This window comes from Pyrus communis, chromosome 10 (assembly GCF_963583255.1).
Source record: "Pyrus communis chromosome 10, drPyrComm1.1, whole genome shotgun sequence".
NCBI lineage: Eukaryota > Viridiplantae > Streptophyta > Magnoliopsida > Rosales > Rosaceae > Pyrus > Pyrus communis.
Window position 1 is genome coordinate 23689708 of NC_084812.1, and position 18415 is coordinate 23708122.

At 37.9% G+C, this 18415-nt stretch overlaps 3 protein-coding genes across 3 annotated transcripts; 1 reads left to right on the top strand and 2 right to left on the bottom strand.

Moving 5' to 3' along the window:
- Window positions 1–1511: 1511 nt before the first annotated feature.
- LOC137748371 (elongation factor 1-beta 2-like) lies at window positions 1512–2646 on the top strand. Its single transcript, XM_068488518.1, has 2 exons — window positions 1512–1668; window positions 1850–2646. The coding sequence occupies exons 1-2, from the start codon at window positions 1583–1585 to the stop codon at window positions 2427–2429; spliced, it is 666 nt and encodes a 221-aa protein (XP_068344619.1). The 5' UTR covers window positions 1512–1582; the 3' UTR covers window positions 2430–2646.
- A 6749-nt stretch (window positions 2647–9395) lies between these two features.
- On the bottom strand, window positions 9396–12669 carry LOC137748882 (receptor-like protein EIX2). Its single transcript, XM_068489074.1, has 2 exons — window positions 9758–12669; window positions 9396–9625 (listed from the first exon to the last, which is right to left on the bottom strand). The coding sequence occupies exon 1, from the start codon at window positions 12602–12604 to the stop codon at window positions 9764–9766; it is 2841 nt and encodes a 946-aa protein (XP_068345175.1). The 5' UTR covers window positions 12605–12669; the 3' UTR covers window positions 9396–9625; window positions 9758–9763.
- Window positions 12670–13717: 1048 nt separating this feature from the next.
- LOC137746811 (uncharacterized) lies at window positions 13718–18291 on the bottom strand. Its single transcript, XM_068486821.1, has 11 exons — window positions 18024–18291; window positions 17871–17900; window positions 17687–17734; window positions 16575–16694; window positions 16278–16423; window positions 16051–16198; window positions 15805–15888; window positions 14854–14969; window positions 14688–14746; window positions 14360–14450; window positions 13718–14210 (listed from the first exon to the last, which is right to left on the bottom strand). The coding sequence occupies exons 1-11, from the start codon at window positions 18124–18126 to the stop codon at window positions 13983–13985; spliced, it is 1173 nt and encodes a 390-aa protein (XP_068342922.1). The 5' UTR covers window positions 18127–18291; the 3' UTR covers window positions 13718–13982.
- Window positions 18292–18415: the final 124 nt, after the last annotated feature.

Consider the following 18415-nt stretch of genomic DNA (forward strand, 5'->3'; position numbering starts at 1 on the left):
GAACATGTTATGCCTTATCTTAATATTAAATTGTTAGTAGTTGAACTTTAGTATTGTGTTTTCGTCCCTGTTGCATGATTAGTCCCAATTTATGCATGTTTAGCATGTTTCTCAGTGTTTGCATAAATTAAATGGCTTTCATCACCCTTCGGGTGTCGGCCAGCATGTGACCATCCTGATGTCCCAAAGACATCGGGATCGGGGTGTGTCAACACCCATCTTTACACACTTCGACACACTTCATTGAATTAAACTTGGATCGAGATCACATTTGGTGACGGCTTGGTCCATTGGCAACGACTTCTAGGACCTCATCGTTAACATTTAGGCAATCAACATCTTCACAACCTTAATCTTGGAGAGCATGTTCGGCGTTTCCCTGGTGGTCTGGTGATACAAAGAACAGCGAGGTCTGCCTTGACATAATAAGGTTATAACCGAGGTGCGTCTATTGTTGGTTGAAAACTATTTCCACACCCCATCTTAGGCCTTGATTAAGCCTTGTGCCTTTGAGAATTTGTGGAAGGGGTCTCTCTTCGGAGTAGGCCCTACTATAAAGAAAAAAAAAATTTCCATTGTGCAAAAAGGCATTTAGACAACTTTTTTTTAAAATTAATTATTAAACCCACATCAGCACATAACAAATTTTTTTTTTACAGAATTGTGGCGAAATGATCAATTGATTTGTAACACATATTTTCAGGGACTACATTGTTTGATTTTCAATTTCAGGGACCATATTGATGGTGTGAGTTAATTTCAGGGACTGTCTTGATGGTGGGTCAATTTCACTGACCATTTGTGATAAAACCCGTAAATCTTATGGGGCCCATTTATATGCCACATTAGTACTTAACGAACTTTTTAGCAGAATTGTGACCGAAAAACCACATTGATTTGCGACACCTATTTTTAAGGACTACATTGATTGATTTTTAATTTCAAGGACCATCTTGATGGTGAGGGTCACTTTCAGGGATCATTTGTGATAAAAACCCTTACGAGCTGTCCCTGATGGATTGGTTGTAGAACAGCCTAAGATTATGGATTTGGCGTGGATTTGCTTCAGACGTTGAAGGCTTGTGCAGGTCTCGATTAGAGTTAGGAAGGATTTGGGGATTTGAGATTTCATTGGGAATCAATATTGAGAGTGTTAGTACGAAATTTATGCACCGTCGTAAAAGGTGGAGATACTGAAATTTGTTTACTTATAACAGAACAAACAACTGTGAGTAAGCCAAAACTGGAGGCCGATCAAAGACTCTTCGACAATCAAGTTAGTAAGCAATATTAAAAATTAAGCAGTAAGCAACATAATAAATTTGCGAACTGTATTACTAGAAATGAATCCTAAAATGATATATTTATACTAGTCGAAAATAGAACATTTTAGAATAGTAGAATCACATAAAAAATCTTAGAAAATATCTAAAGTAGTTATTCCTACTCGTGCTCATCTAGGGTTATTCCCAGCCCATGATAATATAAATAGCCGGCTATAATAATTCACTTCACTCCCGTTCTCGTTCGACCCAACTTCTCTGTCTTTAGCCGATTCTCTCCAACTCTCTTGCGGATCGCCATGGCCATCACCTTCTCAGATCTCTACACCGAGGCCGGTCTCAAGTCCCTCGAGGAGTTCCTCGCCGGAAAATCTTACATCTCCGGGTAACAATTTCTTCTTTCTTCTTACTTTTTTTTCTGTTCGATATAATATATATATATATATATATATATATATATTTTTTTTTTTTTCCGCTTGGATTTTACTTTATTTTTGGTTTTTGGGTTTTTGGTATAAATAAATATAAAAATTTGACGAATAATTCACTTCTCATCCCAATCTCAGAGACAAGCTGACTTTCGATGACATCAAGGTGTACGCCGCCGTGCTGGAAAAGCCTGCCGGTTCATTTGACAATGTGAGCAAGTGGTACGACGGCATTTCAGCCCAACTCGCTGCAACCTTCCCCGGCAAGGCTGCCGGAGTGAGAGTCAGCAGCGGCAAGGCTGAGGCTGCTGCTCCTGCTGCCGCTGCTGGAGGCGATGACGATGACGATTTGGACCTTTTTGGAGATGAAACCGAGGAGGACAAGAAGGCCGAGGCGGAGATGGCGGCAGCCAAAAAGGCGTCTACCAAGAAGAAGGAGAGTGGGAAATCCTCTGTTCTTTTGGATGTCAAGCCTTGGGACGATGAGACTGACATGAAGAAGCTCGAGGAGGCTGTTCGGAGTGTCGAGAAGGAGGGTCTGTTCTGGGGCGCATCGAAATTGGTTGCTGTTGGTTATGGGATCAAGAAGTTGCAGATCATGCTCACCATTGTCGACGACCTTGTTTCCGTCGATGACCTCATCGAAGAGCAGCTTACCGCGGAGCCCCGCAACGAGTATATTCAGAGCTGCGACATTGTTGCCTTCAACAAAATTTAAGTCTACTACTTCGGTGAACTACTCTTCGTTATCATAATTACTTGTTCGACTTGGATTTGTGGTACAATTTTCGCAAGTCAATCCACTTTTGATCTTATATGGATTTACTTAGTGTTTCTAGTTGTTGGCTTGTGCTATTTTGACTTTTGTAATGCCGAAATTTTACCATTAACGTGGGGGGTTTTAACATGAATGCTTAATTTCTATCCAAATTTTACTTCTTGGTGAATAATTGCTCAAACTGTTTTTACTTTTCAATCGATTGTATATCCAATCAAGACGAAGTTGGAAGTCGGGTCTGCTCCTTTGTATTTAGTTTCACTCTGTTTGGATGAATAAATCCGTTGTCTAATTAAATGGTATTTGTGAATTGCCTGGGAAAATTATGGGATATATGCATCAAGTTCGCTCATTTTTGCGAATTGTTTCTTTGATCGCTTTCCAAGTCATGATTGTTAAGGGTGGAATTGCTTGCTGTTACTCCAAGTGTTCAGTTAAATCGGGTTATAGCTGAAAATTAACTAGGTTTTGTGGATAATGTTTTAAGTAACTTTGAAATATTAGGTCATTATGTCAGTTGGCTAGTGATGTATATCTCTTCTCTGCGTAGTCAATATTATCATTCGTTCTTTCCTCTCTCTCTCTCTCTCTCTCTCTCTCTCTCTCTCTCTCTCTCTCTCTCTCGCTCTTGTACTTGTTATTAGCGATTATTCTCGAAAGTCTTGTTTTTAACATCGTGGTGCTGCCATGCTTTAGACTGATGTTTCATTTATTACCCTGTTCATAATGTGCCTTCCGACCATGTTCTAGTCAATTGCTGGGTTTTTTATTCGAAGGTGATGGTGCATGTTTGTTCTCTAGCCGACTGCATCTGTCCAACGTCTCTGGAATGATTATCTTTGGTACCAGAATGCAACGAGGTTGTATTTTCTGTCATAGTGAGTTTATCATACATATTTTAGTGAGTTTTCCTGCTTAGCTCTACGTTTCAACTTCATTGTGCAAAGTCGATAGGAAGCTGGCAAGTTTCCTTATTTTGTTTTCTGCTCTCTGATAGATGCAAAAACTGTATGAAAACCCATGAACTAAAAAAATTGCGTAGAAGTAACGTCACCAAACCGAGTTTCTTGTGTTCTACATGGTGTTTCTTTCTGTTGTTTGTGCAACAGTTTGGGGCTCAAACTAGATTGTCTGAGAAGTGTTGCATCTTTGAGAAGGGAAGTGCAAAATTTGCCGTTTTGGAACATTTGCATCTTTTGACAAGTACTGTTATATGAGTATGGCTGCCCAGCGAGGCTGCTCGGTTCGGGTTCTTCTACCAATGACCGATTCCGAGGGTCGTCTCCACAGTCCTAGCGAAGAACTCTTGTTTAGGTGATGGCTACTTGTCCTTTTGTCGAATGGGAGCGTTTCAAAGCGCAACCAAGTACATTTCGCTTGATACATGTTATATATTATGTACATCATGGTTTAATTCTTTAATTAATTACTGTGAATAATTTATATGCATCCTGGTGCCAATTTGCCTTTTTATATTTAGATTTTATCTATTTCCATTTATTTTACAGTTTTAGAACCAAGCTCGGGTCTGTGTTTGGAAAAATGGCAGGTTCCATTTGATTAATTAGACTAATTGATGAAAGCTTAACAACTCTGATTTGAAGGGATGGTATCAATCGCCATCGATCGTATTTACTCTTTATACCTTCGACTTCCAGGGCGCAGGTTGGTCTAAAGAACGAGAGTCAAATTTTTTTTGAGTGACGTCACTATTTATTTTCTTTTTAAGAAAAATTAATATAAAGAACTTCTAATTTTTACATTTTTAATCAAATTAAATCATCTAATAATTTTATTTAATAATAAAAACAAGAGAATAAAAATATAAAAATAAAAAGACAAAAAAGAGCAAAGCCCGGCGCGAGCACACACCTCCTCCCGTCCAAACTGTTGGAAAACTTCAAACTACGATCTCAAACGTACCTAAATTTAAACACGAGATTTTATCCACCACATGAACCCTAGCGGGAAAACTAAGTCTTGATGGGGGAGAATTGAGCACATAGCCATGGAAGCTATCTTGAAACCTCACCTCACGGTTTTTCATTGTTGGGAGGGGAAGAAAGCACAAAATGGAATTGGAAGCAAAATGGGCTTTTACTTTATTTTATAATTTACTAGATTCAAATATAAAAGTTAAAAAAAATATATATGAAAAGGAGAAAAGTGGGAGAGAAATGATTTTATTTTATTTTATTTTTTTCTAAATTAAAATGCAAGGATGACGAGGTTTGAAAAAAAAAAAAAAGGCTCTTCAAACATTTTCGATTTTGTGCTAAAAGATTAATATCAAGGATTTAAAGAAAATCCCCCTTTTTGAGTGGCTTCACCTTGCTCCTTAATGTATTTTCATCCCAAGTTTGTTATAAAAAATTTTAAAAACTGTTATTAGCACTCCGAAAATTTCATTTTGCATTATTCACAAGAAGGGGTGCAACATGGGTTGAGTCAACCCAAATTCGCTCATGCCCAACCCGATTTCAAACCCGATCGAGAGGTTAGAATGAAGTAAAAACCCGCCCAAACCCAACCCAACCTCAAGTTAATTATTTATTAGGTTGTACGAGCGGGTTCGGTTCATTTCTGTTCGGTTTTTTTACCGAAGCCGAAAACCGAACCGAAGTTTCTATTCGGTTTGATTTTTCTTTCATTTTTTTAGTTCAGTTTGACTTAGGTTGGTTTTTGTCGGTTCAGTTTATATTCGGTTTTTTTTTTAATTTTTTTATATATCTTTTTCAATAAGTCTAACACCGTTGCTTGGTACACTATATCACTAATGTATGCATTGTTGAAACTTCAAGGGGAGGTCATATGCATATTTATTCCATTACCAAAAATAAGGGAAGATGCATATATTTCAGTACCAGAAATGATAAAACAATGTAAATAATTATATGCAATGGGAAATTAACATAGAATCCATTTCATACCGTGTATTAGTTAAGCAATTGTGACACACCCCGATCGAAATCAAGGCGTGACGGTCAGCACGCCTTGATTTCGGTCGAGGTTGGGGCCCAAAACAGACAATATCGTGCTACGATGGAGTCGAGCCTGGGATGTGGTTGGGGCCCGGACTGGGTTGTGACAATTGGCTCCTGCCAAAATCCATTTCATCTTTAAGCAGTTGGCAATAAAAAACAATAGCAAATCCTTAAACTAATTGCACATGTACACAGTGTAATGTATTTGTTAGTAAGGGTTAGTTAAATATCATAAAACTTGTTTAAATGGGTTTAGAATTCGGTTCAGTTTGATTTTTCTTCGGTTCGGTTTATTTCGGTTTCGATTTGGTGCTAAGTTCGGTTATTTTCAGTTTTCAGTCTTTCGAACCCACCCCTATTGGGTTGGGTTGATGATTTGCTCGTCCATGTCAACCCAAACCCAGTCAAATTTTTAACCCAAATTACTCATGCACATATTACCCATCTCACTTTGTATTAAATACGCTAGATACAAGTTTGGGATGGCTATACCTGAAATTTATTGTTTGCTTTTCATTTGAACAATGAACAATAGTGTTGCTTTTATGTTTCTTTTGGTTAAAACATTAGTATTGTCTTGTCATTTAATTTTAACTTTGTATGGTTGAAACTTTAGAAATGTGTCCCACTCTATTTGGTTTATTATTTTTATGGATGGTGATGTGTAAAATTGAATTTTAAATAGTTTTGCATTACTTGGTTCAGAATTTGAGATTTATCTTATAAAGTAATGTGTTAGAAGATTAAATTTGATAAAATTGGGCAAACGCGAACCCGAATAAATCCCCATGAAACCGAACTCAACCAAACCCGAATTAGAAAGGTTGGGTTAGGGTTGGGTTGACCATCTAACTTGCCCAATTTGCCCGAGTTGCGTCTCTACTCGTAAATGTATTTTTCTTAAATATAGAAAGTTTGGAGTGTACAGTGAGAATTTTGAATAGCTAATAACAATCCTTAAATTTTAAAAATTGTATTTAATAAGAACAAGCATGATGAAAGTTGTTAGGTGTGCTTAAAAGTGATGTACATATACCCGAACTTGGATTGTCTGCCCTTCCCATTTCATACCCTTCCTATCCCCTCCTATTTCTATGGTCACGGTTAAGCCACGTCAACATTTAACATTGATATTTTTTTTTTAATTTTTTTTTACAGAAATAATAAAATAAAAAGCAATTGGAATATTAAATGTTGACGTGGCTTAACCGTAATCACAAAATATAGGAGGGGATGAGAATGGTATGTGATGGGGAGGGCAGACAATCCAAGTCCCATATACCCTCACTTAATCACTGTCTCTAAAACCCGTGTTGGATTCCATCCGGATCCACTTTGTGTGTATCCTAGAGATACCCCACATTTTAGCAGTTCATTGTATATCGTACGGTCATAAATTATTTAATTTTTTTTAATTTAAAATTAAACACAAATAGTATCTGACGAAAATTGATCGTACAATATACGATGAATGGATAGGATATGGAGATCCCCACAAAGTGAATTCGAAAGGATGCTTTTCCACAAAAGTCTCCATCTCTAAACCCGCTTTCTTTCCGGAGAATCCAAGCGAAAGCAAAAGCACAACCATCACGATTAACTCAGAAGCCGAAAGGCTGGTGAGGAGGACGGACGGCCATGGTGGCCACTTTCCCTGCTGCCTAACAGCGAGAACATGAAAAATTATTCTTTGGGTTCACAATTTAATTTCTAATGTGTGCAATTTGAGCTCACAAATTTTGGGTTGTGCAACTGGCCTAGTTGGGTATATTTTGTTTTCGCTTTTAGTCGATTTTGTTCACGTCTTTTTAGCAAAACGACAATGTGAGCGAGATTTTGGGTAGGTTTCTCTGCTTGTGTAGTTACCACTCTATAATTACAAATGTTTTGGTATTTGATTGCTCAAGACTCCCAAAGCGATCTTTCTACCATATAGATTTGACTGTTTACGACGAAGCCAAAGTTGCGATTGTAAAAACCTGGAGAAAATGTGATTTAAGAAAAGAGACTCAACTGTGCCTTTATTTATAAACTTATAGGAGTACGGAAAGTAAAATTATTTATAATAGTAGGGAATGTAAATTCATTATCCTAATAGAGTTACAATTCTAATAAGATAAGATCCAGTCTAAGAGATATGATAAGATTTGCACGATCACATTCATAATCTAATAGGACTGCAACAAATGATAACATGTTTTCTTAGTTTTTTGTGCTCACCTGACATCCATGAAAATATTTTTATTTAAATACAACATTGTTTTTATCAACTTTACCCCGAGAGCATAGTTCAACTGTTAAAAATCTTCACGCAATTGTTTCTAGATCTATATTTTGGTGCAATCTTGTAAGCAATATATTCGTATGTTATCTTCTTTTCACTGGACTCAATCTGACCAATTTGTGTAAGCTCGAATCTAACTATCTACCGATTCATTATTTGTATTAATACAGAACCTTGTACCTTGTATCCCACATGGTACCTCCTGGTCTTCTCTTTCACCACTCAGTGAAGCCTGCTCAGGAAGGGATTTGACTGCTATACATGATATCCTAGAGAATATCGGCTATAAAGACGATGGATTGACAAATGAGGTCGTATTTTTGTTTAATTAATGGAGAAGTATCTAATAAGTTGTGTTGTATATATATTTAGCCTTCTCAATAGTTACGTTCCACTGCAGCTCTCGTTCCAAATGTGAACTGACCAAATGCAGGAATCATTAGATTCAAAGAAATGTGGGGATTCTGCTTTTAAGCACTAGGACTTCAGAACCACAATTGAGTGTTATTCACAGGTTAGGTTCTTATTATGATACTTGTGGGAAATTCTGAGTAGAGGTTTGATAAGAGTTGCTTTCATGTTCCTACCGATATCCGAATTTGGCCTTCAATAGGATGTTCTTTACCTGACCTGTTAAAATAAATTACTAAACGCAGCTTCGTACGGAATTTTGTTTGGCGTTAGATTTCCAGTTAGAATACGATCGTTACATTTTATCTTCTAATTCATGATTGGAAGAATTGAAGAAACAAAATCGGTAGTTTAAGGTATCTTAGAGTATCTGAACTTAGTAACTCTACTTGCATGACCAATAAAAACAACAAAACTGAAAGAAAAGAAAAATTAGTAAATCCTTAATTGCTGCTTTCTCTGCATGTTTTATCGTTGCTGACGGTTCTATTTCGCTTTCAGTTCATTGGTGTTGGAACGATGGTTTCTCCAACAATTTTTGCCCGCCATAGTTTGTCTTATCTCATGAGTGACAAAGCCTCAGGAAGCTACAAACGATGCAATGCAAGCACTAGTAGTTTCCCCAGTTTGGCCCATTGCATGTTATCTTAGGCTGTTGCCCTTTCGGCCCTTGGAATGGACATTGAAGCGTAAGCTGCACTTAAGGAGGTACTATGCTTGAATCCAAAAGGAGCACAGCAGCTGGACAGAAGTGAAAATCTAGGCCGCTCGACCAGGTGCCTAGTTTGCCACTTCTCTCGGTTTGGCTCTCAGCTTATGTATCCTTCGATCGATCATACGGTTTAAAACCACTGGAGCCAAAGCTTCATCATTTCCACGGTTTAGATTTTGTCATTTACCAGCAGTAAATATTGTATTTGAATTGTTTTATTTGAATTGATTTCCCATGCGTCAAATGATTCGAGCATATAAATTTCTTTGACAAAATGGAAAGGAAAAATAGAAAGTCGTAAAAAACGTTGGTAGGAAGGATGTCATTCAAAAGCTTGTAATTTGTGTACAGAAAGCATATAGGGTTCCTGGTGTATTATTTCTGATGAAAAAAATAATAATTAGTTTGTTGATCGTCGTCTGATCATTGATAGACATATGCCCAAGACTGCAACCAATCCCTTGAACTAAAATTTACGGCAAACAAAACAATCATATGCAATCCAGAATTAACTGAATTTCTTTAGTAAATATCATGATTCAAAACATATACTGCAGAAAGGTCTTGATAAAGTAAACGTAAACATAAACTTCGTACAAACAATTTATACTAACAAATCATCTGCCAAGGACATTTAGAAGTAAAGTTCCTTATTATGACAACTCAATACTTGAAAACTTAAAACAGATAAGGCCCGTGAAGCTCTTCCAGTGAAGTGAACCCTTTTGTGTTGTCTCAGAAGGCGCTGAAAATAAAAATAAAAAAGCATGCATAATTAAGTTTTGAAGAACACAACCAAATTAATCAGAAAGACCTTATGAAGACATGCATGCATATCACTTAATTTAAGAAAAATAAATAAATCACATTTACGTACCATTGCTTAATTGAAGTGCCGCTTGATCAAAATCACCCTCACATAAAACCAATCATTCAAGGTATTCAAGAACCTGAAGTACGAGTATCTCCATGGCCTGATAAAAATCAGACTGCCACAAACTCCCCAAAATCCAACAATAAAGCCAAGCGCCATGTTGACGTAAAATCCCCATGTTATAAGCTCATCCTTTTCTTCTTCGTTGCTTGAGATTGGAGTTTCCTGTTGATCACCACACATCTTTGGAAGTGGAGGTCCGCACAGCTGGGGATTTCCAGCATAATCAGAGGGATCAAAACTTTGGAGCTGAGTGCCTGTTGGAATTTTGCCAATAAAGTTGTTGCATGACAAGTCCAAGACACTAAGACCATATATCTGAGCAAGGCTTGTTGGAATTCTGCCATGTATCAGGTTTCTTGACAAATCAAGTGCATCCAATGATTGCAACTTTCCAATCTTTGCAGGTAACTCACCTGTCAATCCGTTTCTCGATAAGTTTAAAGAAACTAACCCAACAAGATCCGTGATTTCACTTGGAATCTCCCCCGTTAATCTATTGCTCGAGAAATCAATTCTCTTCACAAGTCCCAAAGTGTTTCTATACGAGTGCATTCTTCCCTTCCATACGAATGTTGCATCATCCATATAACCAACGCCATCAAAAAAATCATCTCTTTGGTACAAATGTTGAAGGATCGGAGATGAATTTCCTTTTTGTGCCAGAACAGTCAAATCGTTGAGGCATTTTGGTATTGTTCCAGAGATGTTGTTGTTAGACACATCCAAGTTTTGAATGTTTGTTAGACGGCATAGTTCAGACGGCATGCTTCCGTTGAAGTTATTAGAGGAAAGCATCAGGATAACCAAGTTCTGAAGGCTAACCCCTAACCATTTTGGTACGTGTCCTGATAATTTATTGTATCCAACATCAATAACCTGTAAACTGGTGCAGTTCTTGAAGGATGAAGGAAACTCTCCAACAAATCTGTTGCTTCTTAATTTCAACGTTTTCATTTGATATAGTGAGCCTACTGTGGATGGAATTTTCCCGGAAAAAGCATTGTAACTCAAATCAAGCATGACTAGATTGTCCAAATGTGTCAAGCATTCTGGAAGTTCTCCAGAGAGATTGTTGCTTGAGAGATTAAGAAACAATAATCCATTGTATGCTTCACACAAGATAGAAATCGACCCTGAAATTTTATTATTAGAGAGATCCAAACATGACGCACGTGCTAGAGTTGGGGGAATTGGACCTTCAATTTGGTTCGAACTCAGCTGTACTTTGGGGTGATATACGAAATCCACTGTCAAATTTGCAAACATTTCTCCAATCTGGTTATTGGATAGATTGATATATGTCACGTTACGAGTCATACCCCAAAACCAGCTTGGAAGGATATCCACAATTTCAGCGTCAGAAATATCGAGGTATGCATACTCGTTCTGAGTTCGAAGCCATTTTGGAAAATATGGACCCATTTTGCAAGACCTCAAACATATATGGACCAACTGAAAAGGAGGAATCCAATCGGAATGGAAGTTTAAAGCTAGCAAGTTAGAGGACAAAGCCAAATACCTTAATCTGGAGAGTTTAGAGAAATGAATTTCTGAAACCACACCTTCCAGAGCATTCATACTCAGGTCTATACGCTCCAGATTAGGCATTTGCCCAATGCTTTCAGGTATTGTTCCACTTAATTGATTGTACCAGAGAAGTAATTCTTTCAATGATGAATATTTTGTGAGATTAGGAATTGATCCAGAAAGATGATTGCTTGAAAGGCTTAGAATCTCCAATGAGTTTTGATCAGGACATGTAGACATTAATATTTGAACCAACCAGGAAAGCTGTCCACTCAGATTGTTGCCAGAGAGGTCCAATATTTGCAGATTACATAACTTGGAAAAAGATTGTGGAATCCCTCCTTCAATTTGGTTAGAAGAGAGATCAAGATGAACAAGGCTGGCATTGGTTTTGGATAACCATACAAATATGGAAGATGTGAGTTGGTTGAAACGGAGATCAACATGAGTAAGATATTTTGAAGAATTCATGTTAAAAAGAGTAGTGGAATGAATTGCAGGAGAAGGAAGACCACATTGATATAATGTCAAGTTTGTAAGTTTTGGGAGCTTGCTAACTATTTCCAGCCAGTCAGGAACATTACTGAGATTGTTCCAACTCAGGTCCAGATATGTTAAAGAAGAAAGATGAGGTAGCCATGAATTGAGATTTTCTGCGTTAGCAAAGTAATTGAAGCTGAGATCAAGATATTGCAAGTGGGTAAGGTTTCCAACTTGACTTGGAAATCGACCACCAAAAGAGGCAAAAGAGAGATCGAGGTGTCTTAAATTGGAAAGAGAACCAATGAAATCTGGATGTCGGGTCCCATTGAAGTTAATCCACGAAAGGTCCAAATATTTCAAATGATGCAACTCAATCAGTTTAGGACTCATCATCTTACCTTGAAAAGCATAAGTGATATACTGCGGGTGTCTTTTCTGTTGAAGTGACTGTGAGTAAGCTTCAGGCGAAGAAGACCATCCAAGATTAAGTTGAGTAACATGGTTGGTTCGGTTGCTGCAGTGGACGCCTGCCCATGTGCAACAATCTTGCTTGTGGACTTCTCTTCCCCATGAAGAGAGGAGATTGTAGTGATCCACGAGGCCCTGTTTGAAGGCAAGGAGTGCTTCTCTTTCCCTCTCAATGCACCTCATCACTCCTCCTGAAGAAATATTTTTGAATCCAAGGGAAAGGGAAGGGTTGACACATTGTAGTAAAGTTAGCCCCAGAATTAAAGCACGAAGGAGTTTGTTCAAGCACCTGATTCTGTCACCCTCCATCTTAGTTCAGCTAGGGTGGTTCAAATGGTTAGGACTCAGTGTGGTATGGAAAAACCCCCGACAGTTTGTAAGAATAATGTATGTTGGCTGTGAATAAAGCTTGGTAATGTGTTTGGTTAAATAATAAACCAAATCAAAATGTAATATACTATGACTTGCATACTTGTATTTGACGCGTTTTCACTGTTTTTGTTTCGATTGAATATGAGTTATGTTTTTTCATTTCGTTTATCATTTCGTCTCAATTATGTTACAAAGAAATGTTCACAGTCACGTAAATTACCAGTTGAGGCAACAAGTGACGAACAAAATCAATATTTCCAACAAATGGAAATGTATTAACTTGACTTAGTGATTTTTTGTCTTTCTATTTTTTTTAATAAACGATATTATCTACACTAGCCTAACCCTAGACTGTAGTACTAAATGACAGTGATTTTTTGTCTTTAAAATTGTTATATGTATATGCCTTAGCCTTTAGCATAAATATTTCATGTGCTGCTTCCGCAAAAGTCAAGACTCAAAAAGGCAGGCATGATCAGTGATATAATTACTCAAAACCGTGTTTTTTGTTTTCTTGTTTCTTTCGGTGTAAATAGGAATTTCGTTGAATTGGGAGATTTATCGTTGACAAGACTTGTGGAAATTTGGTATGGGAAGCAAGAACCAATTTGTGGGAGTGCATCAGGGTCAACATTATTGCTCACTTTTCCACGAAACTGACAGGACTTGTGGAAATTAGTACAGGAAGAAAGAATCAACGACTGATAGGACTCGTGGAAATTGGTATAGGAAGAAAGAGCCAATGCGCGGGAGTGCATCAAGGTTAATATTATTGCTTGCTTCTACTAGACTGACTTCTCTTTTCGGTGGAAAATTGTTTTTCATTTTCATTTTATTTTTTGTTTTTCAAACACACAATTTTACAAGATTTGAATTTAATATTTTCAACTTATAAGTGAAAAGAAATATCTCTGGTCTGTAATACTAACTGTCGTGGGAATTGTTAGTAAAAAACCGATCATGCCACAAACAATCTATGACATAGTATGTTTGGGTGAGAGATTTTCAAGCCATGGAATTGAAAAACAAATTATAAAGGAAACGATAACAAAATGAGAAAATTCTTCAATAGTGCGAAGTAGTGAATGATACGAGATGAATATCTAAGATGAAAATAAAATATCTAAAAGTTGTTGAAATTGAATTGAACGGCTAAAACTACTGTTCTAAAAATCCCCGCCTAAGCACTATGCGGCTAGCCACCGCCTCGATAAATCACTAGGCATTGGGAAGATTAAGATTGGGCGCCTAGACTCTCTAAGTAATGCACAACTCTAAGACCGTACTTGTTACAAAACTATGTAGGATATTTTGCTCACTTGTATTCTGCAATCTCAAAAACTCGGGCAGTTCCATCAGTAGATACTGAAACAAGAAACTCTTGGTTGGCAGAAACGGAAAGAGACTGTATAGTTTCGGTGTGGCCGCTGAAGGTTCTAACACAATCCCCAGAGCGACCGTCCCAGACTCGAACCTTTCCATCCCCACAACCTGTTGCTAGGTAATTTGATTGACCAAGCCATGTCAAGCATGTCACTCCATCCTGCCAACAAATAAGATTTTTCCATTAGACAGTTGCAGCAATTTAAAATCTACAATGATACTGGCTGGAAGCTAACATGCTTGTAACAACTCGGAATGTTAGAACGAACCGGAAAGGTACATATTATACAAGAAGAAACTCCAACAGACCTCATGTTCACATGTAGCACGGGCCGATGAAGAAGGCAAGTCCCAGATAACAAGCTTCTTATCCATGCCTCCTGTTGCAGCCCAAGGGGAACTGCCATACCCAATTTAATTTATGAGTATAGTGAAAGATTACTACATGCTTTAGAGTCACATTGATTGCAACTGCAAAGATATATACAACACAAAGTTTCCTTGTAATTTAGGACGAAGGAGGGAAATGATGGAGGTGAGAAGTCAACAAGTAATAGCTTTTTATCAATCCAAAATTGCAGCAGTCTATCATAATTAATTGCAGTTCAATCTGACTGTCCGAGAGGCTTGGATGTACCTTGGTGCAAGCCCGATGCATTCGACAGAATCTGAATGTGAAGCCAGGGAATTAACAACCTGTTGATGGGGAAAAAAGGAATTCTATTAAAAGCCTGATAATTCTAGATGTGAAACCAAGGAACTAACCAACTAAGGAATCGTAGTGTAACAAAATTACATCATACCTTTCCGGTAGTTATGTTGACGATACGGATAGAACCATCTTCAGCACCAGTATAAGCTAGAGTTGAATCAGAGCTTATTGCCAAACATGTTAAACCAGCAGTATGGTATGGGTGACCTAGAAGACAGAAAAGGTCAAAAGTTTACAACAAGAGGACAAACAAATACCGTTTTTGCGACAAGTTTCAAATAGACAAAACTGCTGAATATCAGAAAAAAAAACAGTTCAGTCTTTCATTTCCTGTTAACGTTACCAGCTTTTAGCAAGATAAATATGGCACTACTCACTAGCGTCAGATAAAAACGAGATATTGAGACCAGCATAAGATGACAGATTTAGTCTGCACAGTTTATGCAAAGAAGCTGAAAACTCAGGACTAGCATGCCGAGCTGCACAGGAACTAACTCGTGATACATAAGGATGATAGACGCTAGCACCATGATAGAAAAGGTACTTAAGTTAGCTGATAGAACTAAACGAAGATGAAGGTAATCAAATTTGGTGAAAGAATGAAAAGACAGAGCTTCAACCCAAGTTTCTGTGTTGACAGTGACACCTAATGAAAACTCAAATTTTGGCCAATATAACTCAAATTTCCGCCGATAAAACATGTATATTGGCCGAAATTCAGACCTTGTATGTGAATGTCATTCTTCTCAGATATAATACAACAAAACATCTGAGTATCATCCTTATCATTGTTTGGTTTAGGGGTTCTCTGCTCTCATATTATGGTTACGAACTGGTAGCTTCTTAATGAAGTTGGAACATTGCAACATCAATTGGTCACAGGTAGAGTAAGCAAACAGATCAAGCACATTCATATCTTCCTAGGTGTTTTCAAAAGTTAAAACAATCAAGGGTTCATACTACCCATTTTCTATATTGTTTTGCTCCAAAACTTCAACTAACTTGTAAGAGGAACAACATAGGAAGGTTATCAGATAACTACCTTGTATGACATGAATGTTTTCGCCACTTTTTGGATTCCATATTCTCAAAGTTGCATCAGCAGAACCAGTGCATATTGTTTTACCTTAAGCAAGCGGCAAAAGACAATAGTGACAGTTTAAACAACGTCGAAATGCTTTTTGAATCAGTTAAATAAATTAAATGCATGAGAATAGTTTACAAAAAATAGAGCAAGGGAGTGAGAGAGAAGCAGACAGATAGAAGTACAATGATGAAGAATAGTTACCATCAGGGGTAAAATCACCACAACTCACGTTACTACCATGGCCTGAAAACATATTAAGATAGGAACCACTGTCAGCATTCCACATCCAGACCGTGCAGTCCTCCGAACCAGCGAGGACCAGATGCCCTCTAGGATGCCACCTGACCCACTGTGAATCACAAAGTTCATATTAAATTTTAATAAAGTAAAGTATAATCACAGTAAGAAATAGAGCCTAAAAGTTTTACCTCGATGCCCCCTCCAGGACCTTCAAGAGTTCTTTTTCCAACTCCGTAAGCTACATCCCAAATTTGAATAGTTCCATCCAAGCTTCCGGATGCAAGCAACTTCCCATCAGTACTAAATGATAAACTAGAAACAGAATCCTTATGACCTGCAGAGTAGCGTAGATGAAGTTAAACTACGGCATAAGATCCAATGAGTACATAGTTTGGTACTTTTGAGCTAGGTTTCTAGTATAAAATTGGGTTCAGACAAAAGCATAAGAGCACGTAAAGTATGCAGACATTCTCTTGTACACCTACCTTGGAGCTCAAAAGCAAAATCTCCTACTCCAATTCTCCAAAGAAACCCTCTGTCATCTCCACCCCCGGTTGCAACAAAAGCAGGATCTGTTGGGCTGCACACAACTGTGTAAAGCTCACCTGTCCCAGAAAGGAAAGGAAAATAGTTGAAACCCTAAACCTTCAAGTAATCCAAGAAATAGAATTGCCCGACCTAAGTGGAAAAGCATCAAGCTAGATCCAAATCTAATACAGATTTTATTGAAGAAGTTGAGGTTCCACCATAAAACCAATAGGCAATAATGGGAGTAGCCCAACTATAAGCACAAGCAAGGTCAATCTTCTCATCAATGTGGGATTCATTCTCAACACGCCCACGCAAGTGTGGCGAATTTTCAAGCCTAACACGTGGACAATGCAAACTAGGGTGACGTGGACAACGCAACTTGGGTGACATTGAGCATGTGTGGCCATTGGGCTTCACACGGGGGACAACCTGTTCTAATACCATGAAAAAGTTGAGGTTCTACCATAAAACCAATTGGCAATATGGGGAGTAGCTCGACTACTTATAAGCACATGCAACGTCCCTCCTCTCATCAATGTGGAATTCATTCTCAACATTTATTTCCTAACCAACTCATGTGCAGATAAAATAAACAGCAACATATCATATATATTTTATTTCCTATTCCTAGCACAAGAAAGCAACTGTCAATAACTCCATCGAGGGGCAGAATAATCTACAGTCCCAAAATCAATGCGGCTAGAGAGTGAAATAAATGTTAACCCTTGCATCTCATCTCAGTGATGTCTACAACAATCACCTTAAGAAAATCCCTTCAATAGAAGATTCTGACATCCCTCCACAATAGTAAGTTATAAAAATGCAAAAATATAAAACATTTCTGCCTAAGGCTCTAACTATTTGCCGCTATCGCGGTTGAGTTTCACTCGAAGTGCTTTTTGAAAGGCGTACAATTTATATGCTTCTTGCAAGAAGCACTTCAAGTGTTTTTCCAAGATTCACTTGCATTTTTACTAAAGATTGGTCTCATAAGCACTTTCAAACACACCCATAATGTCTGTAGCAGCTGAAACGCCGAAAGAAGCACAACAACTGAGACACTTACCCGTATGGCCAGTAAACGTGTGAACGGAGTCATCGTCATCAGGCTCATCTGAAACCACCATAAAACATTCATACATACCATACCAAATCAATGGAATTAACCCACGAGGAAAAACAAAACCAAACCCATTTCACACAAATCATTAGTGTCGGAGACAATATCGGTTCTAGAGAAGTAAGCATACCAGCACTTTGATCATCTGCATCAGGAAGATCTGCAACCCACCACAAATTAACAAAAATTTCACATATTATTCTTTACACAAAATATATTAATGCATGCATACATACATTTACATATATATTATATATAGAAAGAGAGAGACGGGGATGAGGACCTTCGTCATCAACAGCGGATTCGCGGATTATGTCATCTTCATCAAGAAATATGTCCCCCTGGTCATCTTCTTCTTCATGAAAATCATGAGCTGGATCGTTCATCTTCGTCTCTAACACACAGACAAAGAGAAGCTAAATAGGGCTTGAACGTCTAGAAAATAGCAAGGCGGAGGAGGTTGGTGGAGTTGTCACGTCTGGGCTGCAGCGGCGGGGGCGCAGCAAGAGACGGAGAGAGAGAGAGTTGGAGGAGGAAGAGTTGTGTGGCCTTGAAAGTGAATGTTCCAAAGGCCTACATTCCTTCTTTCCAAACACCAGTTATATCCCGACACGTGTAAAATATTTCTTTTTTATTAACTTTCTATTTCAATGGCGGTTCAGGTTCTGGGCAATT